We start from the raw sequence: 26,456 nt of genomic DNA, 5'->3' as shown, positions 1-26,456 counted from the left end.
TCTACGTTTCTATATGCTTTACACTGTAATGTGTATTTTTAAAAGGGGAGGGTCATGTCAGATTAATTTTTTTTTTTTAACAATAAGGATCCATAAGTGTGGGTGGGAATTCCATTCTTGTGATTTTATTTTTCTTAAGGAAATGGAGTTTATTTCTTTCTCCGAGTTTTCACTTTTCGTGGCTTTTCAATAATTTTTCCTATAGTTGCCTCTCTTCTGGGAAGCCTAGATTTTTCTCTCCAAATCCCTTTAACTTTTAAAAATGTTCAGAGTAAAAGATGAATGTCCCCATGCCAGATTTCTGGAAATCCGTTTCATTGAACATAGGAGAACCGTACAAGTAGACAAGTGACTTGCCAGAATCTTTTCAAGTGTTATGCTGAGTTCCTACAGACATTGAATTCTGGTGTCCCAGCAGTTGAGGAGGGACAACCGTGTGCTAGCCGGGTGGTATGACTTTGGCGGTCTCTCTGTGTGTTGTTTGCCACAAACTACCAGCACCTGTTCTAAACTCTATGTCTGCCAATCCTTTCTTAGATCTCTATTTCAAATGAGACCAAAGATCTGCTTCTGGCAGCTGTCAGTGAAGACTCATCTGTTACCCAGATCTACCATGCAGTGGCAGCCCTAAGTGGCTTTGGCCTTCCCTTGGCTTCCCAAGAAGCACTCGGTGCCCTTACCGCTCGCCTCAGCAAGGAAGAGACTGTGTTAGCGTAAGTCACCGTGTCGAGCACTTTTCAGACTTCGTTTGTGTCAGAGACTGTCCTGAGAGGGTTCGTCTGCTGATTTCAGCACATATTTTCTGGGCACCTACTATGTGCCATGTGCTCTGCCAGGCGCTGCAGACACGATATTAAATTAAGACAGGGAAGTCCCTGTCTTGGTGGACTCATCTGGACACCGTGTTCCTCAAGATACTGAGTCAGAATATAAACACACTGCCATATAAAGACAGAATTGCTTCAGGGGCACCTGGGTGGCTCTGTCGGTTAAGCGTCCGACTTCAGTTCAGGTCATGATCTGAGTTTGTGAGTTCAAGCCCCACATCAGACTCTGCGCTGACAGCTCGGAGCCTGGAGCCTGCTTCGGATTCTGTGTCTCCCTCTCTCTCTGTGTCCCTCCCCTACTTGTGCTCGCTCTCTCTCAAAAGTAAATAAACAAACATTAAAAAAAATTTTTTTAATAAAAAATTAAAAAAAAGAGAGAATTGCTTTTGAGGTTAGAGGCTGAAGCAGGGGAGGAGATAACCGAGGGAAAGTGAAGCCAACAAGCCACGTGCATCTTTGTTGAGGTTTGGCCGGGGCACAGTGAGCTGTTGGCAGTGGAGGCCCTGCACTGGAGGAGGGCTTATAGGATCCCTTGAAGCTGTGACAGACAACATCTGCTGGGACAAGTGTGTGCTCGGAGGAGAGAGCATTCTAGGAATCAGACTCTACTACTCTGCAAAAGCTTAGGTGAAGGAGAAGCACTTATAGGAAAGGAACTCTGAGCAACTTTCCTGTTTATTATAAATTTAATGTTTTAACGGACTTAAGGATGTTTACTAAACTTTTTTTTTGTCATTAGTGAAATGCATTTAAAAATTTTTTTTCATGTTTATTTTTGAGAGAGAGACAGAGTGCGAATGAGGGAGGGACGGCAGAGAGAGAGGGAGACACAGAATCCGAAGCTGGCTCCGGGCTTTGAGCTGTCAGCATAGAGCCCGACTCGGGACTTGAACTCATGAACTGTGAGATCATGACCTGAGCCAAAGTTGGACGCTTAACCGACTGAGCCACCTAGGTGCCCTGATTAGGGAAATGCATTTTAAAGTTTATTTACTTATTTTTGAGAGAGACAGAGACAACGTGAGCAGGAGAGAAACAGAGAAAGGGCGGGGGAGGGGGAGGGAGAGAGGAAGAGAGAGAGAGAGAGAGAGAGAGAGAGAGAGAGAGAGAGAGAGAGAATCCCGAGCAGGCTCTGCCCTGTCAGCACAGAGCCCTGTGTGGAGCTCGAACACACAAAACCATGAGATCATGACCTGAACCGAAACCAGGGCGCCCAGGATATTTATTAAAGTTAAAAGTGATTCTATATGTAGTTTTTTTCTTTAACACTGAAATTCCCCACTTATAACAGTACATGTAGTTTTTGTTTTGTATTTGTCCCCCATTCAGTTGCAACCCCTGAAAGGAGGGGGAGCACCTGGCCTCTTGTTATTTGTTTAGCAAGATGTTGGTGACACCAGTTCCCTATTGCAGATAGTTCAGTTGCTTCCCAGATTTTTGGGTTTTTTGTTTGTTTGTTTGTTTGTTTTTGTGGGGAGGGGGTAAGATCAAAATGTTTTTAAACTTGAAATTTTGTTAAGGGCAGGGCTCACAGTCAGTTGACATTCTCTCTCACTCACACCCTGTTCATTTGCACACGGTCAGTAAGTAATCAGTGACTTTGGGGCTACTTTTCCCAGGGCTGACGTCTTGTACACACTGTGTCCAGTGCTTGGCCCTGCAGTCCTTTGCTTTCAGGTCACATTATTTTGATCTCCTCTCATAATCCCTTGGGAGAAATCCCCAGGGATCCCCAGTGAGATCCATAGTATCATGTCCAGATATCCCTGTCATCAGTGCCTCAGTCTGATGCCATCTTCTACAACAAAACTTTCCTTTTCCCTCCAAGCAAAAAAGAAAGTTTCCCTCCTCAAAATCCCAGAACAGGAAAAAATACAAAGAAAGTACATCTATTTTGGAGTCAGTTATACTTGGTTATATGGTTATACTTTGAACACCAGCTCTGTTCCTTTCTTGCTCCGACTTTGGGTTAGTTACTAACTTCCCTGAGCCGCATCTATAAAATGAGCCCAATAATCCTTACATCATAGAATAAATGTCAGGATTAAATGAGATAATGCATGTGAAGGAGCTCTTGCAGTGCCCAGTTCTTAGCGGGCTTGCACCAAAAGCTCCTTCTCTAGAGCATTTCCTTCTTAGTCTCTTTCTTAGGAAGCTGGTTACTTCCTTGGTTTACTGTAGTTCTTTCTCTTTTAGATTGTAAGCTTCTTTATTTGTGGTGTGCACACAGCATGGTGCATGGGAGGTGCCCAACAAAGAGTTTATAAAGGCTGAAACTGTACTTTGATGTTTCTGTTTTCTTGTAGAAAGTGTGCAGGTAGAAAGAGCACATGCTTGGGATCGGGGAGAACTATGTTCAAATCCAGACTCTTCTACTTAGTATCTTTGTGACCAACACCAGGAGCTTCAACCCCCTTAAACCTCAGTGTTTTCATATGTAAAATGGAGAGAGTGGTATCTGTCTCATAGGGTTATTGTGAAGATCAAACTGGCAGGGTGCCTTATATAACATTACTACTGACTTGCCCTGTGTAAGGAAATTGGATCTAAATTAGGACTTGTAAATGGGTCATCTACATTTAAGTGGACTTATTCTAGGATATGAATGTTCATAAACTTGTGTAGAATGCAGAAAAAAAAAATTGTAGGTTTGAAGGAACCATCTGAAAAGATGCCATTGTGGTGTCCTATAACCTCATTTCTTTAAATCATTTGCTGTATATTAGCAAGACAAGATCGGCTTTCTTAGTGTTTGAAAAAGTACTTCAGAGGGAAAGAAATTGCTGACTGGGGAATAAGTAATTAAAGCCAGTGACAAAACTTTTCAAAAGCTAAGTGGATTAATTTCAGTCTAAAAACTTCTGAAGTTGTTACCAGCATGACACTCACTTGTTCTAAAGAAGAGAAAAATGATACCTTAATTGAAAAGTTCTTTCTTGGCTGTCTTAGCAACCTTTTCTGGCCTCAGCATTTATCACGGGCAGATGTGGGATTTTATCTTGTTTGGAAATTCAGGTTTCGTTTTCTCTAGTGCTTTTTAACAACAAAGATCCCATGGGAGTCATTGAATACTCTGGGGCTTTCCTGTCCATGGACTGTAACTCCCCTATTTTCCAACTTGTCATCTTAATGGAATTAATTTTCCATAGAGGGAATCTAAATTGTTATGATCTCAATGAAAGCAGATAAATTCTCTCTCTACATTCCCCAACACATTGACCTGATTGATAAATGGTGGTTTTATATAAAGGCCCAGTCGTGTCTTGGGAAATAGGTAACCATTCTGGGGTTGAGTAGCAGTGGCTTCACCACCAGGGGTCCTCAGCTTTATGCATTCTAGAAAAGCAGCATTTATATTTTCCGGGTTATCTGCACTAAGAGAATAGAATCTAATAAAAAAATCTTATGCATACATACCTTTCACATTCTGCCTTGAAAGTTTGTCTTACAGGAATATATTCATGAGTGGATAAAACTATATGAATAAGGCATAAAAACAATGAAGTACTGATACATGCTACAACATAAGTGAGCCCTGAAAACATGCTAAGGGAAAGTATAAGGAACCAAATACAGGTTACATGTTATCTTTTTATTTTATTTTATTTTTTTAAATTTTTTTTTCAACGTTTATTTATTTTTGGGACAGAGAGAGACAGAGCATGAACGGGGGAGGGGCAGAGAGGGAGGGAGACACAGAACCTGAAACAGGCTCCAGGCTCTGAGCCATCAGCCCAGAGCCTAAGGCGGGGCTCGAACTCACAGACCGCGAGATCGTGACCTGGCTGAAGTCGGACGCTTAACCGACTGCGCCACCCAGGCGCCCCAGGTTACATGTTATCTGATTCCATTTACATGAAATATCCAGAATAGGTAAATCCATAGAGACAGATGCAGATTGGCGTTTACCAGGGGCTGTGCCCATTAAGCTGGGAAGCAAGTGCTTAATGGGTACAGGGTTATCTTTTAGACTGATGGGAATGTTTTGGAACTAGATAGAAGTAGTGATTGTACAACATTGCGAGATACATACTAAATACCACTGAATTGTTCACTTTTCAAATGGTTAGTTTTCTAATGTAAATTTCACTTCAATTTAAAAATATTTAGAGAGATGAGTAAGGGCTATCTGTTACAGCATTGTGTGACTTAGGACAACATAAAGGTTTATCAACTGGAGATTGAGTAAATTCTGGTACATCTAAACAGTACGTACTATGTCATGGTTAATAAGAATGAAGTACATTTATATGTACTCATGTGGAAAGTTGTATACAACAGATCATTAAACTAAAAATAAGTTGGAGAACGATTATCTTTTAGGAGTAGGTATTATAGGAATTTTAACTTTCTTCTTTAGTAATGTATTGCTTGAAGTTTTGACACATATGTACTTTTATAATCAGAAATAAATGGTAGGAAAAGAAAAAGGGAATACATTCTGGTTTCAGAACTGAATTCCTTTTATCTTATTTAATGCCTGAAGGATTAAGTGACTTTCAGGTCTCCCAGCAGGGTGATGATAGCACAAGTATTGAACATTCAACATGTGTTTCCTGAAGCCTTCTTGTTTATAACACATTCATCTGGTTTGCTCCAAATTCTACCCAACAATCTGCATATGTAGATTCTATAATATTCTTTGGTCTTAGAGTAAGAAAAGTAGAAAGTTAACAGGCAGCTAAGTTCTGCGTAGCACAGTTTCTTGTACAACATACAGCTTGGTTGAATTCAATTCTGTTCTCCCGAAGAGCGTATCTCTTTTAAAACGAAGTAAGTCTTAGTCTCAGTGTTCTGTGTGTGATGACACTAGGAGCAAAACATATTTTCAGAGGAGAGTGAACCTGTGCTCCCTCTCTTCCCTGTGCCCACGGTACTTATTTCAGGTCATGTTGCCTGGACTGCCTTCTCTTGCTGTTATGATCTTTGTAATATGATGTCCTTTCCCAACTGGATTATGATTAAGTTCCTTAAAGACTGAGACTGTGTTTTACTTGTAAAGAACAGGAAAGGGGTATTCTTGAAAGCGTCCCAATATAGGAAAGAGTAGATAAACGGAGATTTGCCATTCATTGGGGTTGTACTCTTTATCTTCCAGAACGGTCCAGGCTCTGCAGACAGCATCCCACCTGTCCCAGCAGGCTGACTTGAGGAGCATTGTGGAGGAGATTGAGGTGTGAATTTATTTTGCCAAATGAATTTCGCAGCTCCTGTCTTTGAAACCCTTTAGAAGAGTCTTGCAGAGAGACATGCATGGTTTATTTTGGCCAGTTACATTTCTTTTCATATCCATGGCACACTTATGTTCTTTGTATCAGAGCAATATGTCCTAGGAGATATTTGTTCAGGTAGGATAGCTACACCATCAATAAGGCAACAGGCTACTTTTGCAGCCTTTTGTAGGTATAGGTTCATAGTCCACAGATTTTAGAGCCTAACAAACCTCAAATTCAGATATTTTTTAATGCTACTCATTACTTTGTAATCTCAGGCAAATTTTTAATGTCTGAGCCTCAATTCCTTGTATGGGGTTGTAGGAACAAGTGAGGTTCTCAAGTCCCTAGTACATAATAAGTGCTCAGCAAGTGGTCACTGTGTTTTTATTACTCCATCTTTTCCTTTACCTAGGACCTCCTGCTGCTCAGAGCCTACTCTCATGGACTGCATAGTCAGTGATGACAGGCAGTCCACACAGTGTCATCACTGGGTGCCCCACCCAGTGTGGGCACATTAGCTGCCCCCTCATATTGCCCAGAAGAGGTATATGTCTCTGTTCATCCTTTAGAGCATTGAATAAGAGAAATGCTCTGCTCTGTAGGTTGTATCCAAAAGGATGGCCATGGGATCCGCCTGTGTCACGATGCTTCCTGGGTGCACTGCGGCCTGGCCCACTGGCCCTCTGCCCAGAGCAGGGCTTAGGCTTGAGTATAGGGGTCAGGGAAGGAACACTCCCAGGGCTGCAGCAGATACTGTTCTCTTCAGATGCCTGTGTGATATTCTTCACTCTGTGCCTAAGCATCTTAATTGAGAAAGTGCTAAATGTCAGAGGTGTTCTCCAGATTTGGAGTGTGATTTCTCAAAACTGTCTGCTTGGGGCGACAGGTTTGTTCATCTTGTTTCTGTTACCACTTGACTTCCAACATGCGTCCATTTTGTTGTGACAGGATCTTGTTGCTCGCCTGGATGAACTGGGAGGTGTGTATCTCCAGTTTGAAGAAGGACTGGAAACAACAGCATTATTCGTGGCTGCCACTTACAAGCTCATGGACCACGTGGGGACTGAGCCATCCATTAAGGAGGTACCTGATAATTCTCAAGCATGAAAGCCAAAGGGGTTGTTGACTTTATCTGCTAAGAACAGCTTTTTTCAGAGGGGGCTGTTGAGTTAGCCTTGGGACGTAGTCACCCAGTGTCTTGAGTTAGGCATTGAAAATGAGAAACAGAAAGATGTAATGCCTGTCCTCAAGAAACTGGTTGTCAGTGGGATGGACATGTAAACAAATTGTCACGCTTGCGTTATTTTATTTTATTTTATTTTTTTTTCTCACAACACTTAACAGTTTATAAAGCATTTTTATGTGTGGCTCATTTGATCACCATAGGAAATCTGTGAGTAATATGCTCAGTCAGATTTGGTCCCTCTCTAGAGTGGCAACGTGACATGTGTGAGGACACACAGATAATAGGTGGGAGAGATGCCTCTAAACCAGGTCTCCCCATGCTACAGGCTCTCTCCTTCCCATGTGTTATGAAATGGATGTCCAGCTTTCTTGTTCCTGTACTGCAAAACTGCCTCTTCTGCCTCCCACCTCAGCCTCAGCAGTGGCTAAATGGCTAAATCTTAGCTAATCTTTGCCAATTGACATAGTTTTCTGAGAGGCATATGTTTCTACAGACATCTACCAAGAGTTAATTCTTCTTTTTTCTTTGTTGTTTGTTTGTTTGTTTGTTTCAAGAGGAACTGGTTAACCTGCAAGAACCTTCGGCGGGAATGTGTGTGGGAAATCTTTTTGAGTTGGGCCCTCTTTGTACCCCTTGTTTGTGAGAAGGTTACCAACCCTTAACTACAGGATTTAAAATACAAGATGCTGTTGTTTTCATTTTAGGAGAAGAGATCTGGGTTCCAAGTTAGAACTTTCATTTCTTTTAAGCATTTTGAGTTCTGTGCTGAGTTTCTTCAAGTAAATAGTAAATACTTACCTGCGTTGGGTAGTTTGAATTAATTTTATATTTTCTCTGGAGGATATGACCTAATAATTTATTCATGTGTTAGCATTCTTCTGTTGTCTTTTGTTGACCCTAAGTGTAGAAGGTCTGGAGATCCCATACTCTCTTAATTTCTATGACGGGTGAAAGTGCAGGAATGTGGGTCTTATGGTACAAATCATTAAGGAACTCTCCTGTACACAGCAGAGTAGATGAATTGGCAATATTCTACATATACAACTTAAACTTTTTCTTGCTTTATTCCCAAGCTTCTATTCACCAGGTATTTTGGTTGGAGTAATTTTGCTGTCACTGCTTTTGACATAACCATTCTGGTGAACAGTCCTCCATTTTAACATGTCAACAGCCTAGTGATGGAAAAATGTAATTGGTACAATTAAAGAAAATTATTTCATGTCGACTGTGAATAACACTGTCGGGAACAAGGGAGCTCTTTTGTTAGATTGTAGATTTTAAAAAACAAAACTGATTGAAGTGAAAAATGTTTCCTCTTAAGCACACAGCCTCCAGAATTTTAATAATGCCTTTTAGGTTCCACATTTTTAAAAAACTGCTTTCACTTTTCTCCTCTAAACAGCCCATTAGTTCTTAATGGAAAGTTATTTTAGTTTGTTTCTAATGTATATGTTGGTTATAAGGTTTGGTCTTATGAATTCAAACTTAGCCCCAGTGTACTGCCCAGAGGGGGTTAGGGAGAGAAGTTGGCTTAGCTCAGAGAGTGAGAAGAATCAGGAAAGAACATATTTTATTCTGGAAGGACTCGGGACAAATAGACTTCCATATAAATTTGGGTCTTTTTTTTTTTTTTTTTTTTTCCTCCTGTTACAACTTGTAGGACTTACTCAACCTTCTTTAGCCTCACTTTCCTCATTTGAAAAACATTGATAATATCGATCTTTTCAGGGTTTTAATCAAGATTTGAGTTCATGCATGTCAAGCACCTGTTACAGTGCAGGGCACATATGGTAACCTGGAACATAAGGTTACTGTTGTATGTATTTTGTCATATACTTTCATATCTCAGTAGTTATCTTGCATTTGTACAGTAAGCATTCAATAAAAGGTTGACAAATAAATGTGTCAATTTCAGTTTGAACCAGAAGATGGAAAAAAACAACCAAATCAGATTTTAATCTTTAAAAAAAAAAATTTTTTTTTTTTTAACGTTTATTTATTTTTGAGACAGAGAGAGACAGAGCATGAACAGGGGAGGGGCAGAGAGAGAGGGAGACACAGAATCCGAAACAGGCTCCAGGCTCTGAGCTGTCAGCACAGAGCCCGACGCGGGGCTCGAACTCACGGACCGTGAGATCATGACCTGAGCCGAAGTCGGACGCCTAACCGAGCAAGCCACCCAGGTGTCCCAGGTTTTAATCTTAACATTTGCTTTTCACCTTCTCGGTCAGTTTGGATTAATGGCTGAAAGATCCTCCTTGTGAACACCAAGAAGCAGATAGAGAATGACTTCAGCTAGTGGGGAACGAGGGGTGGCTCTCCCACCTTCCTGCCGGAGGAGGATCTCAAGCTGCATTTCTCTTTTCTTTCAGGATCAGGTCATCCAACTAATGAATGCGATCTTTAGCAAGAAGAACTTCGAGTCACTCTCAGAAGCCTTCAGCGTGGCCTCTGCTGCTGCTGCACTCTCTCAAAATCGCTACCATGTGCCAGTTGTGGTTGTGCCCGAGGGCTCTCCTTCTGACACTCACGAGCAGGCTATCCTTCGGGTATGGCTTCCACGTCCAAACTGTGTCACTCTTCTTGCTGTTTCCAGTGTAAGGCTTTCAGAAACCTAAGGACTGATAGAAACCTAGCCGTAACCGCCCCCCCACCCCCGCCCCAGGACATACCCATTAAATGTAGAGCAAGGCTCATTTCCCTTAGCCTGAAACTGGGGACATGACCCCTGGGTGAACTAGTCACAGAACCCTTCAACTCCATCCAAAAAAAGCTCTCCCCCCCCCCCCCCCAGAGGATTTTAAACAGTAAGGCTTTCAAGAAATTAAATGCAAGAAAATTGCATTTCAGGGTTTGTAACACCAGGTGTATAGAGAAAGCTTGCTTTATTTATTTATTTATTTTTTGAATTAAAATTTTTTTTTCAACATTTATTTATCTTTGAGAGAGAGAGAGAGAGAAAGAGAGAGAGAATGAGCAGGGGAGGGGCAGAGAGAGCAGGAGACACAGAATCTGAAGCAGGCTCCAGGCTCTGAGCTGTCAGCACAGAGCCTGACATGGGGCTTGAACCCATGAACTGTGAGATCATGACCTAAGTGAAGACCGACGTTTAACTGAGCCATCCAGACACCCCGAGAAGGCTTACTTCTAAAAGGCATTTTCCAGTACCAGAACTTTCTAACTATGTTATTTAAAGACCACTTTTTAAATTTCCCAGTAATTCTGGTGCTTGAAGTTGTTAACACCAGGTCCCTTCCTCCTGCTGTTGACAGTATGTCTTTCTGCCTCTTCGTAGCACAGCCCTCCCTCTCACTTAGCAGCAAGCATAGACTGCTCATGCTGACTCTCTGAACTTTTATGCTGCCTGAATCTCTGAGTAAATGTACAGATCTTGAATACGCATAGAGTTGTCATCTCAAATGGGGCTTTTGTTGCTGTTGTTTGGAAATCTGTGGTAAGCTAAGATCTTCATAAGAAATTAGCATTTTATTTATGCCTAAACATGGGGGTTCCACACAGGACAGTTGCATCAGTTCTACCCTGGTGGCCTCTCCAGATGCTCTCCTGCGGAAGTGCCCTTTCCTTCAAAACCGCCTCTCCTCTCCCTGCTTACACCCGCACCCCCTCAGCAAAGGCTAGTGTGAGAAATAGCCTGATTAACATAGTTCACCATGAGTTGTGAGTGGGCGGCTAAGAGAACAAAGTAGTATTGGTTTCGTAGCTTGATAGGCTTGAGGTTGAGTCTTAGACCAACCACTTAACTGGCCTCAGCTGCTTCATCTGTAAAGTAGAGATGGTGCTGTTTATTTCAGATGATCAATAAAGGGGGGTGTATGTAAAGAGCCTATCCTCACCTGAAGAATGAGATTATTGGACAAGGTCATCTTTAATATCCTCCCTACCTCTAATATTCTATAATCTATCCCATTACCAATCTCCTTGTGTTTCCTGTGTTTGATTTCTGATAGACCGTAGACCAGAGTCAGTGAAGATGTCCTGAAATGAGGTGTTTTTTCCCCTGCAGAGCTGGCTTCCTATGGATAAAGTACCCCAGAAATGAAATTTTGTACTCCTTCAGTCTTTGTTGCTACAGATAATTTTCAAATTTATTTCTAGTTGCAGGTCACCAATGTTCTGTCTCAGCCTCTCACTCAGGCCACTGTGAAACTAGAACATGCTAAATCTGTTGCTTCCAGAGCCACTGTCCTCCAGAAGACTTCTTTTACCCCTGTAGGGTAAGTGCTGATTTTATTTTTGCAGGGCACCAATAGACTTGTTTTGTCTGTAGCCAATATAACCCAAATTAATATGGATACTACAAAATGTCCCCATGGTTAGGTAAATTTGACTTACTGATATCAAAATCCTACAGTCATAGAAGAAAAGGATTTTTAAAACCAAAAGAGGAGTACCTGGCTGGCTTAGTTGGTAGAGCATGGGAATCTTAATTTTGGGGTTATGAGTTCAAGCCCTATGTTAGATGTAGACATTACTAAAAAAATAAGTAAATAAACTTAAAAAAAAAAGCCAACTAGAAGAATTGTGCTTTAGTTTTATTGTTTCCTTCCCTATCTATTTCTAGTTGTCTCTGTCTTGTCATTGTGATGTAAGTAGCTGGTTTTAAATTTAATATTTAATTTTTTTTTCTGATGTATGAGTAATACATATTTATTGTAGTAAAAATATGGAAAAACACAAAAAATAAAACAAAAACTGCCCATAATTCTACCATCTAGAGGTAACTACTGTTCACATTTTGTTGTCTTTTTTGGTCAACCTTTTTTCTATGCAAATAGGTGTGTGTGTATATATATATATATATATATATATATATATATATATGCATATACAAAGCCATACATATATGTGTCTGTGTATATATATGTGTGTGTGTATGTACATGTTTTTTTAAATATTTTAAATATTTAAATATTTATTTTTGGGAGAGCATAAGCGAGGGAGGGGTAGAGAGAGGGGGACAGAGGATCCAAAGCAGGCTCTGCTGACAGCAGTGAGCCCCATGTGGGGCTTAAACTTACAAGCTGTGAGATTATGACCTGAGCCGAAATCGGATGCTCGACTGACTGAGCCACCTGAGTGCCCTGCAAATAAATATATTTTTAATTGAATAAGGATTATGTTTTGTCTATAACAATATGTCGTGAACATTTCCCCGATAGGATTAAATATTCTTCTTTAGTCTTATTTGTAATGGCTGTATATTGTTAGGTAAATTTTAAAAGAATTAAGGATCAATTTTTATAAGAGACTTTGTTAAGTGTTAAATTAGTAAGCTAATGAGATCAGGAATATGCATTTCTTTTTTTCTTTTAAGGAAGCTCTAGGCCCAACATGGGGCTCTAACTCCCAACCCTGAGATCAAGAGTCATACATATCCTCTATAGATTGGGCCAGCCAGGTGCCCCGAGAATATGCATTTTTTAGACCATGATAAAAATACACAGGCAATATGTGAAATTAAAAAGCAAAAATTTTTTAGGAATGGTGAGCGCAATGGTAAAAGACATTGGGGGTTTTGCTATGCAATTAGAGTTAAGAATTCTCTACCTTTTTCCCCCTTTAAAATAAAAGTTACTGATATTTTTATAAAAGTAAGATATGCCATTTTAAGGAAATTCACAAAACATAGGAAAGTAGAAATAATACATAAAATTACCTACGATTATACTGCTCTACATCCAGCTTTTTGAACATTTCTACTCTCTTTCTTTTTTTTAAACATAATAGGTTTCATACTGTAGACTGTTTTGCATTTAATTGTGGAAGTCTACCCAAAGGAGGTGGGTTTTAGGAGCTGAGAGGAGGAAACAAAGGGAAAAAAGGGACTTTAGAATCTTGAAAGAGGAGGTCATTTTATTTTATTTATTTATTATTTATTTTTTATTTTAGAGAGAGAAGAGAGTGCAGGCAGGGAAGAGGGGCAGAGGGAGAGAGAGAGGATCTTAAGCAGCTTCCACACTCAGCCCAGAGCCTGATGTGGGGCTTAATCCCACGACTTTGGGATCATGACCTGAGCCGAAATCAAGAGTCAGTCGCTCAACCGACTGAGCCACCCAGACGCCCCTTGAAAGAGGAGGTCGTTTGAGATTGGTCAAAGTTTTCCCCACACCATATTCCGTGATTGAGCAGGGGGTTGCCCAACTGGGGTGGAAAGCTAAAAGGTGAAGTGGTGTAGCCCTGGACGGTCTCAAGGAGGGCGGCGTGTGGCCCATTTGGTACATTCATGGCTTTGCTGTGTGAGTTCTTGCTAACCCTGCTGTCATTTTTAACAGGGATGTTTTTGAACTAAACTTCATGAATGTCAAATTTTCCAGTGGTTATTATGACTTCTCTGTCAAAGTTGAAGGTGACAACCGTTATATTGCAAATAGTGTAGAGGTGAGTGCTTTTCTTTCGTCCCCATTAAATCCAATGAAATGACCAAGTGGGCACACAGCATTAATTAATATTGACCTCACTTTACTACCAAGTTAATGTGACTATGTTAAGAGAAGGGTAGGTTTAAACTATGCTGTTTGACAGACTTCTCCAAGATGTTGATCATAGTGGGTTTTATTTATAAATTACTCATTTTCTATTATGATTTAGTGTTACTATCTTACATAAAATTTAGGAAACAGAAAGATAAAAACCACCCATAATGTCACTGAGACATAAATATTCTTGTAATGTTTTACATGGTAGGTCTTGATAGGTTTAGACAAGTGCTTGATGCTAAATTAGGTGACGAAAATCATCAAGTGACAACACACTGTAGCAAGGCTATCTGGGTAAAGTACAAAAGAATGTCAGTAAGTTTCATAATGAATTGTGTTTCAGATTTGTGTTTAGCTGCCTCTAGTTGTGTTGAAAATCTGAAGCAGTTAAAAAAAATTTTTTTTAATGTTTTTTATTTATTTTTGAAAGAGAGAGAGAGAGAGAGAGAGAGACTGAGCAGGGAGGAGCAGAGAGAGAGGGAGACACAATTCAAAGCAGGCTCCAGGCTCTAAGCTGTCAGCACAGAGCCTGATGAGGGGCTCGAACTCACAAACTGTGACATCATGACCTGAGCCAAAGTCAGACACTTAACCGACTGAGCCACCCAGGCGCCCCCCAAAGCAGTTTTAAAGATGGAAAACTATGCCTCATTTATCTGATGCCTTGGGAAGGAGGTACTTCACATTAGTGGTTTTCCCAGCTAATTCAAGTATACCCCTTTAGGCACTGTGGCTTTCATTTCAACCTGTTTCACAGAAGTTTATTTAAGATGAATTATACATTTTCTTTTTTCTTTTTTTTAAATACATTTTTTTAATGTTTATTTATGTATTTTTGAGAGAGTGCACAAGTTGGGGTGACAGAGAGATAGAGGGAGACACAGAATCCGAAGCAGCTCCAGACTCTGAGCTGTTAGCACAGAGCCCAAGGTGGGTCTTGAACTCGTGACCTGAACTAAAGTTGGAAGCCCCTACATTTTCCTACTTTCTTAAACTATGGGATATGGTTTAACCTTTTCTTATTCTGAATTAGAATCATCTGTACAAACCCTTTATTGAAGTCCTTTGACATGAGAAGCATAGGTCTTTATGCTTTTGCTTACATTATTTTAGTCTTCTGACAACCCTAAGGCATGGGTGGAGCCATCTTCATTTCACAGATGCAGCTCAAAGGGGTAGAGTAACTTGTCCAAGGTCACCCAGCCTGTACTTGGGTGGATTCCCTGCACAATAGTTTGGTTAGTGTTCTCTGGTGAATATACAGCTGGCATAGAGCCTGAAGAGCTGTGTGCAGCTCCAGCAGCTGGCCTTTTTATGATATTACTTTCTCCTTTCAGCTGTCACTTCTCAATGTTTTTGTCACTGTGTCTTTGCTGCATCTACTTGCTTACATTGTCATTTATTCTGTTGGATGAGGGGGAATTTGGAGTGGCCCTGTGCCTTTCTTTGAGTAATTGAATATGTGCTGTTTGTGAAAACTCTTTTCTTCACTATTCAAGTATCATTTCCCACTCGCTTTTCTTTAAATTTATTTTTATTTTTTTAAGTAAACTCTGTGCCCAACATGGAGCTTGAACTCATGACCCCAAGATCACGGGTCACATACTCCACTGACTAAGCCAGCCAGGCATTCCTCACTTTTTTAAATTATATTTTTTCATTTTTTTCATCTTGAAATAATTTCGAAGTTGCAAAAATATAAAGTATACAGTTTTTAGTTTTTTGGGTTAAAAAAAATTTTTTTTAATATTTATTTATTTTTGAGAGAGAGAGACACAGAGTGTGAACAGGGGAGGGGTAGAGAGAGAAGGAGACACAGAATCTGAAGCAGGCTCCAGGCTCTGAGCTGTCAGCCCAGAGCCTGATGTGGGGCTCGAACCCATGAACCACGAAATCATGACCTGAGCCAAAGTCAGACACTCAACCGACTGAGCCACCCAGGCACCCCTAAAGTTTTTAGTTTTTAAGGATGGAAAACTATTCCTCATTTCTCTGATGCTTTGTGGGACTTAGCCAAGTATAGTAGTATAAAAATGTCCTTTACCCAGCTTCTCCAAATGTTAGCTTCTTGTATAACTGTAATATATCAGTAATTACTATCCAGATAATAATCAGGAAATGAACACTGATACAATGCTATTAAGTAATCTGTAGACTGTAATTCAAATTCCACTAGTTATCCTACTAATGTCCCTCTTCTGATCCAGGATTCTACCTAGGGACATGTTCCTTTAGCTTCCTCTAATTTAGGATAGTTTCTTTCATGACTTTGGCACTTTTGAAGAGTACTCTAATTAGTTCGTAGAATGGCCCTCACTTTGGGTTTGTCTGAGTTTCCTCAAGATTAAATTTATTTTTTGTTTTTTGTTTTTTTTTTTAATTTTTTTTTTTCAACGTTTATTTATTTTTGGGACAGAGAGAGACAGAGCATGAACGGGGGAGGGGCAGAGAGAGAGGGAGACACAGAATCGGAAATAGGCTCCAGGCTCTGAGCCATCAGCCCAGAGCCTGACGCGGGGCTCGAACTCCCGGACCGCGAGATCGTGACCTGGCTGAAGTCGGACGCTTAACCGACTGCGCCACCCAGGCGCCCCTAAATTTATTTTTTGCAAGAATACTCCAAAAGTGAAACTCTGTCCCTCTCAGTGCATCTTCTTAGGAAGTATATGATACTGATATGTCTCACTGCTGGTGATGTTAACCTTGATCACTTAGTTTCAGTGGTGTCTGCTAGGTGTCTCTACTGTAAAGTTGCTGTTTTTCTGCTTTATAATTGAGTCTGCAAATATCCTGATGGTCTAGCTTGCAACCATTATTCATGTGTTGTCCGCCCAAAGGTGATTTTCTCTTTTTTCACTCTGTCTACATTTATTAATTAGAATTCTGTAAGAAAAAGCTATCCCTCCCCTGACTGACTCTGTCTTCATTTATTTATTCAATTATTTATAACACTTTGGGCTCATGGATTTTTATTTTACTCTGTAGGTTATGATACCTTACTGTCATCATTTATTTTGTTTCTCACATTATCCCAGATTTGACCTTTCGGAAGCTCCTCAAGTTGGTTCCTATGACACTCACTTTTTTTAAATGAAAGGACAAGGCAGCTAGAAAGTTTGACCTTTTCAAAACTGGGGCATTACTTAACATAGTAGATTAAATACTTACATTTAAAGTTTGTCAGAAAGGAAGATACTTTCTGAAACTCTCATCTCTCCCTTTTCTCCACCTCATGTCTGACCTTTTTGGGCATGAGACATCTGATCCCAGTCCATTACTAACACAATATTTGGACAGAAGCTATTGTAGTGTGCACCTTGAACCTTTACGAGTTTTAGCTCCCCTCATTAAGGGTCCCTATTTGCAACTGAACACATTAAAAGGCAGACTTTTCTTTCTTTCCTTCTTTTTTTTTTCCCCTCTGAAACCTTTTCTTCCTTCTACCTTTACAGTCTTGATAACAACATATCCAGCTTAAGTGCCATACCCATATGACACAGTCATTCTTAACCTCTTCCTTTCTTTCTACTTCTTTCAGTCAGTCACCAAGTCCTGTTGATTCCACCTTTGAATGTCTTTTGCATGAGTTCTTGGTTGTTTAGTCCCTGTGTTCTCAATTGGGTAGAGCCCTATATTGTCTGTAGATAAGGGAGTTCCTAACTACATCTGACCCTTGAACAAATGAGGGTTTAAAATGCAGGGGTCCACTTACACGTGGATTTTTTTTTTTCGACAAAAGCAATACGGTACTATAAATGTATTTTCTCTTTCTTACGGTTTTCTTAATAACATTTTCTTGATTTTTAGCTTTACTGTAAGAATACACTATACAATATTTATAATATACAAAATAAGTGTTTATCGACTGTGTTATCAGTAAGGCTTCTGGTCAACAGCAAGCTATTAGTAGTTAAGGTTTGGGGGAGTCTAAAGTTCTAGATGGATCTTCAACTGTACTGGGTGGGAGTCAGCACTCCTCACCCTTCGTTGTTTAAGTGCCAACTATAGTTCCATTGTCTTCAGATTTCTGCCTCTTTCATTTAATTTTCCCTAAGTGCCACTAGAATGATAAAATCATTGTTCTTTGGTTCCCCATTGCTTGTGAGTGAGGTCTAGACTCCTGAGAATGGCTTAGAAGGTCCTCCACAAGGCACGTGCATATGCTTCAGTGTGGGTGCGTCCCCACCCCCTCAATGCTAGCTGCTCTTGACTGCATACTGCTCCTCAGATATACTTTACATGCACATGTCTTTGGGTTTCAACTCTTGCTGCCTGCATAAGAAGTGCCCCTCCCCTCTCTTGCTCATATGCTGAACTGCTCATCCTATGGAGTCTAGTTCAAATGTTACTCCTTCATCTGTGCTCCCACAAAACTTTTATTTTTTAGTATGGACTACTTCAAATATACAGAAAAGAACAGAAAATAATTTAGTGAATTCTCATGTACCTCATCTCCTTCACTCGTTCTCAGCCACTCATCTCCTTCAAACCCTACCATTTTGCTATATTTGCTCCACCCTCTCCCTTTTGTTTTGGTAAGAAACTTCTATATTTCTGCTACACATGTACATATTTGAAACAATTTTTTTTAAGTTTATTTATTTTGAGAAAGAGAGAGAGAGCACAGTGGGGAAGGGTCAGAGAGAAGTAGAGACAGAGCCCCAGGCAGGCTCTGCAACATCGGCCCAGAGCCTGATGCGGGACCCGAACCCGTGAACTGTGAGACCGTGACCTGAGCCGAGATCAAGAGTCGGATGCTTAACTGACTGCGCCACCCAGGTGCCCCACACGTGTACATATTTTTAAATAATTCAGTGCATTGATTTGCCTCTTCTCAAAATTTATACATTATCTTGTATGCATCCTTTTGCAACGCACTTGTTCTCATTCAATATTATATGACAGTTAGTTACACTTATACCTGTAGAACTAGAGCTATGTGCGTAACTGTGGATAATTGTCATGTAACTGCCTTCCTTTTATGAACGAAGTAGATTTTATTAATTCATTTTCCTATTGGGCATTTAGATTTCACCATTACAGTGCTACTCTGAACATCTTGGTACGTTTCCTTGTGCACATTTTGTTTATTTATCTGGAGTGAAGTCATAGAGTGTGTTTGTCTTCCAGCTTTATTAAATATTGCCAGATTGCTCTTTTCTTCATATTCTTACCAATACTTGGTATTATGAATTTGTGATAATCTGATGGATATGAAATGGTGTCTTGTGTGTTGTTTTTTAAGGTTTTATTTATTTTTTTTAGTAATCCCTACACCCATCATGGGGCTTGAACTCATGACCCTGAGATCAAGAGTTGTATGCTTTTGTGACTGAGCCAGCTGGGTGCCCCAAAATGGTTTCTTGTTTTAATGTTTTTCCTTGGTTACTAGTGAGATTGAGCATTTTTTTCTTGTGTTTATTGGCCTTTTAGTTTTCCTCTTCTGTGAATTGTTGTCTTGTTTGTCTGTTTTTCTTTTGGTTTGTTAGTCTTTTTATTATTGAATTTTAGGAGCTATTTATATTCTGGAAAGTAAGCTTTACTTATAAGCATCAGATGTCTTCCCCAGTGTTATCTTTATGGCATCTTTTGATGCACAAAAGTTATTTTCAGTGAAGCCTAATTTAAACGCCTTTTTGCTTATGTTGTTTATGCTTTTTGTGTCTTTAAAAAACTCCAAGGTCAAAAAGATAATCTGCAATATTTTCTTCTACAAATTTTTAAGTTTTTTCCCCCTTATATTTAGGACTTCAATCTACTTAAAGTTTATTTTTGTTGCTGTAGTATTTTATATCCTATCTATAATTGTTCTTATTGTATTCTATTACCGTTGTTTGCTTATATGTTTGCTTTTTCATTGGGCTGAGAACTCCCTGTGAGTGGAAACCAAATCTTATTTTTTGAGTGCTTATTCTCCATTTCTGACCATTCGAGAAGAAAAGGATGGAGTGGTATAAAAATATTTCCTTACATTCCTGGGCCCTTAAAACTATGGTAACTCATCTGCAAAGGGTTAGCTTTTTATTCTATACAAAGTATAGCTTGGCCTTTTTTTTTTTTTTTTTTTTTTTTTTTTTGGTGACAGCTTTCTTGAGGATATAATTCACATATCTAATAAAGTATTTATAATTCAGTGTTTTTAGTATATTTACAGATATTTATTTATTTATATTTACACCACTTTCAAATTCCAGAACACTTTTGTCCCCCCAGAAAGCAGTCCTGCGTCTATAGTAGATATTCCTTACTCTACAGGAATAGATCTTCTAGTCCTAACAACTACTACTTTTGTCTCCATGGTTTGCTTATTTGGGACATTTCATATAAATGGAATCATACAATATATAGCTGTTTGTGTCTGGCCTTTTTAATTAGCATATTTTTCAGGTTAATTCATGTTGTAGCATGTATGAGTACTTTATTCCTTTTATGGCTGAGTAATATTCCATTGTATGGACATACCACATTTTGTTTATCCGTTCATCAGTGGATGGACATTTGGAGCTTTCCCACTTTTTTGGCTTTTTAAAATAATGTTGCTATAAACATTCATGTACACATTTTTGTTTGAGCATCTGTTTTCAGTTCTTTGAGGTATATGCCTACGAATGGAATACTAGGTCATATGATAAACTCTATGTTTAACTTTTTGAGGAACTGACAAACTTTTTCAAAGAAGCTGCACTATTTTACGTTTCTACTAGTAATGTATAAGGATTCCAATTTCTCTGCATCCTTGTTATTATCTGTCTTTTCATTCTGGCATTCCTGAGTGGGTATGAAGTGGTATCTCCCTGAGATTTTGATTTGCATTTCCCTGATGGTTCATGATATTGAGCAGCTTTTTCATGTGCTTATTGGCCATTTGTATATCTTCTTTGGAGAAATGTCTGTACAGATGACCCTTTGCCCATTAAAAAGAAATTTTTTTTTGTCTTTTTATTTCTTCCGTCCCAATCTATATACCTCTTATTTCCCCTTCTTGATACATTATTATCTTTTTATATATTCTTGAGGTGTTTTTGTATGTATATATATTTTTTTATTTTAAGAGAGGGAGGGGGACCATATGTATGTGCATCCCCGCAGGAGAGCAGGGGACGGGCAGAGAGAATCACAAGCAGGCTTCACACTGTCAACACATAACCCGACACAGGGCTCAATCTCACAAACCGTGAGATCATGACCTAAGCCAAAATTAAGAGTTGGATGCTCAACTGACTGAGCCACCCAGGGGCCCATATATTCTTGAATTTTAAGAGTTCTTTTTATACTATGGATACAAGTCCCTTGACAAATACATGATTTGCAAATATTTTCTCACAGTCTGTAGGTTGTCTTTTCCCTTTGTTGATTTTGGATTTTGAAGCACAAACGTTTTAATTTTGATGAGGTTCAGTTTATTTTTCTTTCACTGCTTCTGCTTTGAGTGTCATATCTAAGAAACCATTGCCTAATCCAAGGTTATGAAGATTACTCCTCTTATAGCTTTAACTCTAACATTTAGGTGTCTGATTAATTTTGACTTAGTTTTTGTATATGGTGTGAGGTAGGGGTCCAGCTTCCTTCTTTTGCATGTGGAAATCCTAGCACCATTTGTTGAAGACCATTCTTTCCCTATTGAATTGTCTTGGCACACTTTGCATCTTGCCATCAAAAATCAGTTGACCATACCGGCAAGGGTTAATACCTAGTCTTGCAGTCATATTCCATTAATCAGTATTTTTATTTTTATACCAATGCTATGCTGTCTTGGTTACTTAACAGCTTGGCTTTTTGTAACATCAAATCTGGCGTTTGTCCAAGTGTTTCTGTGATTGTTGGAAAAATTATTTAAGTGCAAAATAGCAGAAATGGCTAATAGCTGTTACTCATGCAATGATAATAAGCCCCAACTGAGGCCATTGCTGTCCTTTTCCTTCCTGGTGATGGAGTGAGCATTAAAAAATCTCTCCTTCATTATGTTAGAGCTTTATGCATGCATATGTACGTGTGTGTGTGTCCGCGCGTGTGTGTGTGCGTTCTGACCTCTGTCGCATACGCAACTTTACTTTGTAATTTCAGTAATAGTCACACTTAGAACCTCAGAGCGGGTCAGCAGGTCCTGTTTCCTCTCCTGAGAGACGCTTGACATTGGTCAGAGTGCATTAACGGTGGTTTGGTGTGGAAGGCCTGTAATAGCCCTCATTGACATTGGACTTGCTGTCAGGGAAACATGGGTTTTAGAAGCTGTCATTAGCATTAATTGCCCCTAATGCACCATCATTTTTGACAGTAATGAGCTAAACAAGGGGGTTATTACTCTCAGCAGAAAGACTACATTTCCTGGCGTTAAAACGTTTTTTGAGGTGTATGTGGCATGCAGTACAGGCAAAGAAAAGACTAGCATGATTCAATGTAAAGCAGGCTTAGCTGCATTTAAAGTGGCTAAACAAGTCCCTTTCCTATTATAAAAACTAATCTTGAAGTGTTAGTTTGAAGGAAGAAGCAGCTAACCCACAGGGATCTTACTCAATTCTTTACAACATGGCTTTGAAAAAAGTTACGATAATTTTTATTTCTCAATTTGCTTTAAAAGAGTAGTATAAAAACGCTATTCTTTTCAGTGTTTCCAGAGACTCATTTGTATTAAGATTTTAGGAGCAGAAGGACTTGTTTTAAACTGTTCCCTATTCAAGAACAGCCCTGCAGTGTTTCTCTGCAACAAAGAAACCTTTAACTTAGGGAGCCTTTTAGAATTAGGGCTGAGAGCAAACCCAAAATGACTTGAGTTCACTGCAATCTGCCCTTTTGTCATCCATGTGTGTGTATTGTCTGGGAATGCTTATGATGTCTTTAAAACACACAGTTGAATCTTGATTAGCGGGCCTTAGTGACCATGTTACTGTTGAAAGTTTGTAGTCAGGATTCTAAGGAAAAAGCTAAAAGTTGATGACTTTTCTATCACTATAATTAGGATACATTGAGGAGCCTTACATAAATCTTTAAACATCTGTCTCTATGTATCCATCTGCTGAAAGGAAGAATGATTATTTTTTTAAGTTTATTTATTTATTTTGAGAGAGAGAGGGAAAGAGAGAGAATCCCAAGCATACTCCACACCTTTGGCATGAAGCCCCATGTGGGGCTTGAACTCACTAACTGTGAGATCACGACCTGAGCCAAAACCAAGAGTCAGATTTTTAACTGACTGAGCCCCCCTCCCAGGCACCCTGGAAGAATGGTTATTTTTGCAATTCTCTTTATTGGGTGGTGCTTTTCAATACAAAATGTTTATAAAGAAAAAAGTATATGGCACACAGTCTCATTGCTGAGATAATCTCTATTTTTTTCAAAAAAGGAGTAAAATATGCATGTAGTTAAAAAAAATCCAAAGTGCAAATGAATTTTGTAAAAGTATATAATGAAATGTAAGAGCTTTCTCTCATCCCTTCCATCCAGTTCCTCTCCTCAGAGGAATCCATTTCTAACAGTTAATTATTATACATTTTAAGAAAAAGAAGGATACAAAATTAATGAATGAATGTATGTTTATCCTTTCTTGTTTACATAAAAGGGATTACTCTAGGGGGGCCTGGGTGGCTCAGTTGGTTGAGCATCTGACTTCAGCCCAGGTCGTGATCTCACAGATCGTGGGTTCGAGCCCTGCGTTGGACTCTGTGCTGACAGCTCGGAGCCTGGAGCCTGCTTCAGATTCTGTGTCTCCCCCCTCTCTGCCTCTCCCCTGCTTGCATTCTCTCTCTCTCTCTCCCTTCTCTCACTCTCCCCACATCTCTCTCTCCTTCTGTCTCAAAAAAATAAATAAAAACATTTAAATTAAAAAAAAAAAAAGGATTATTCTAAAAACAGCTGTATTCTTTGCTCTTGTCATAAAATAGAGACTCCCAGCTTTCCCCTCAGGGATCTTTTTAACTTGATGACCTCCTCCCAACCCTCCACCATTCCTCTGCCACAATTCACCCAGTTGCCTAGACTCCATGACAGTGATGTTAAATATAATTATGTCAATGGATGTACTCAAAAATAGGTGATAATATTTCTTTATCTGTTTATAGACATCTACCTTGTCCTTTGTAATTGTTCCATGGTAATTCATAGTGTACACGTACCATTAGTCATGTAACCATCTCCTGTTTATGGAAATTTAGGTGGGACGATGATTTTAAGATCACATTTACAAATTAAATGGATGAGCCCTTGAGGGAATGAGTCACAGAAGTAAGGAAAGAATTATCTGGGTAGTGTTGATGGGTAGGTTGCAGAGTGGTTAACTATGAAGATGGATTGTTTTTATAGCATGGAATATTGCTAAACTCCTACCTCTCCCCAAACTGGAGGACTTCTGAGTCGTTGTGCTACACATTCTCTTGCTCCCCAACCAAGCAAGGGCTACCCCCAGGCCAGCTTAGGTCACAGTTATTTCTCCTGTGCTTTCATAGCACTTTGTACATCCCTCCATTAAAGCAGCAGCCTGGTTTGTTAACATTTAGCTTTACATTTATGCTTCTCTTTAGGACAAGAAGTGCATCTTGCCATCTCTGTATATCCCCTGCACCTGTGTGCTCCAATTGTGCTAGGGGGATGTAGGCAAAGTGATCTTAGTGGGAGGTATCTTGCTAAACAGCAGTAGTCTAATCACAGCTCTTTGGCTACTTTTCTGCTTAAGCCTTCCACTCCAGTTTTTCTTCAAATGGTCCCAGTGCCTCTCCGCATTGAGTTTCATGTGGTTCCAAGCCCTATGTGAGTTGCGAAGCTGTTTGCTCAGCGCAGAGCCCAAAGAGCCAAAGGAGAGGCTCCCAACTCTTTCCTTGGGGATTTATTCAACTCGAAGGCCATCTAATTTCCCTTCCCTACCACTGTCATTCACCCGGTTGCCTAACCTCAGTGACAGGCAGCGAGGCTGAGTATAATTCTACCAATAGGTGGCTATGTATTTAGGAGTAGGAGGTAAGACTGTCCTTACGGCTTCTGTAATAAATCTTGTACATTCAGTTTTTTGTTGTTTTTAAAAAAATTTTTTTAATATTTATTCTTGAGAGAGAGAGAGAGAGAGCACGCAAGCAGGGGAGGGGCAGAGACAGAGACAGAATCCCAAGCAGGCTCCAGGCTCCAAGCTGTCAGCACAGACCCCAACTCGGGCTCGAACCCATGAACTGTGAGATCATGACCAAGCCGAAGTTGACACTTAACCAACTGAGCCACCCAGGCGCCCCTTGTTTTTTAAGTAAAACATAATAGCCCTATTCAATCTGATAATTGAGGCTGTTGTCACAAAATAGTTATTATGGAGGTAGGAGAGAAGGCTGTTATATTACTTGATAGCTGTCTTTATCCCTTTTTAATTTTTCTTCTTTGTCCTCAATTTGAGGTTGTTACACCTTGATAGTGCATTTTAGCAAAATGCTAAAGCCATTCTTCAATTATTTGCCCAGCCCTCTATCTCTGTTCCTTGATCCTGACTTAGACTATAAACCAGTGGATTTGGCAAGGATTTCCTTAAGCATTACATTCAAGCTTAGCAAATATTTGCAAGTCTTATAGATATGTTTGCATATAAAAAGTACCTTGGGTTTTTATAATTTGCACATTAAAACTTGGACTTATTTATTTTTATTATTTTGGTTTACAGTTTTTATTTAAAAAATTTTTTAATGTTTATTTAATTTTGAGAGAGAGAGAGACAGAGCACAGCAGGGGAGGGGCAGAGAGAGAGAGGGAGACACAGAATCCGAAGTAGGTTCCAGGCTCTGAGCTGTCAGCACAGAGCCCTACGTGGGGCCCGAACTCACCAACTGGGAGATCATGACCTGAGCTGAAATCAGCCGCTTAACCAACTGAGCCACCCGGGCACCCCAAAACTTGGACTTTAAAAAATTTCCCATGAATAGACTTTCAGAATGTTTTCTGCCTCTTGGAATTTTACACTTTAAGTCTATCTTTTAAAAAGTTCGTGTTTATTGTGTTATCTAGCTCCTCTTTGTGAAAATATTTACAAGGAATGTATAGAATTCAAACCCTAAGAGTCAAGATGGGCTGGTTTGTGCTTCTGCCAGACTCCAAGTCTCAGTAGCTTAAAATAACAAAAGTTTCTTTTTTGCCCATGCTAGGTATCTTAGCATATCAACTGGAGGCTCGGCTTCATGCTGTCCTTAGGCTGGGACTCAGACTGAAGGAGCAGGCCTCTCTCTGCATTGTCTGTGTCCATGCAGAGGAGGGGAGAGAATCACACACTGACTCTTAAAGCTTCCATTTGGGGGCTCACATTTCATTGGCCAAAGCTAGTCATGTGGCCACACCTGATTCCAGGGAAACAGGGAAGTACTTCCCTACCATGTGTGCAGAAGTGCCTGGTGAATGGTGCAGATGTCTGCCATGCTTCTTACATCTTCATGGACAGACTTAAAATACTGCTTGGTATAGAGTAAGTTGTTGCTGGGAAGTTGGATAACCAGGTGCCTAAGAGTATGGACACTGAATCAGAATGCCTGAGCTTGAATACTGGCTCTGTCACTTACTAGCCATCAAAACTTGAGCTAGTGGCTTTATCTTTTTAATCTTTAATTTCCTTATCTGAAATAGCACTACCTTAGAGAATTGTTGTGAGGATTACATGAAATTGTTGTTTTAAAGTCAGTGTCTTTCACAAAGCAAACAATAGCTGTCATTAGAATCAAGTACTTGTTGATTCAAATTATTTGAAGGTTACTGCTTACAAATTTTCCCCCTTATG

The 26,456-nt window shown here is 39.7% G+C and overlaps 1 protein-coding gene across 2 annotated transcripts in view; it reads left to right on the top strand.

The window, feature by feature from the left end:
- RPN2 (ribophorin II) overlaps window positions 1-26,456 on the top strand; it is a 60,473-nt gene that overhangs the window by 16,311 nt on the left and 17,706 nt on the right. For both annotated transcript variants that reach the window (XM_043602415.1, XM_043602414.1), the window contains exons 4-9: window positions 538-713; window positions 5,926-6,001; window positions 6,992-7,126; window positions 9,602-9,778; window positions 11,346-11,464; window positions 13,523-13,628. In XM_043602415.1, the coding sequence (XP_043458350.1) occupies window positions 538-713; window positions 5,926-6,001; window positions 6,992-7,126; window positions 9,602-9,778; window positions 11,346-11,464; window positions 13,523-13,628 (789 nt within the window). The remainder of the gene's footprint in view (window positions 1-537; window positions 714-5,925; window positions 6,002-6,991; window positions 7,127-9,601; window positions 9,779-11,345; window positions 11,465-13,522; window positions 13,629-26,456) is intronic.

The sequence above is a fragment of the Prionailurus bengalensis genome, chromosome A3 (genome assembly GCF_016509475.1).
Source record: "Prionailurus bengalensis isolate Pbe53 chromosome A3, Fcat_Pben_1.1_paternal_pri, whole genome shotgun sequence".
Classification (NCBI taxonomy): Eukaryota; Metazoa; Chordata; class Mammalia; order Carnivora; family Felidae; genus Prionailurus; species Prionailurus bengalensis.
Note: the sequence above shows the minus strand (reverse complement) of the source record. Positions and strands in the feature narration are given on the sequence as shown.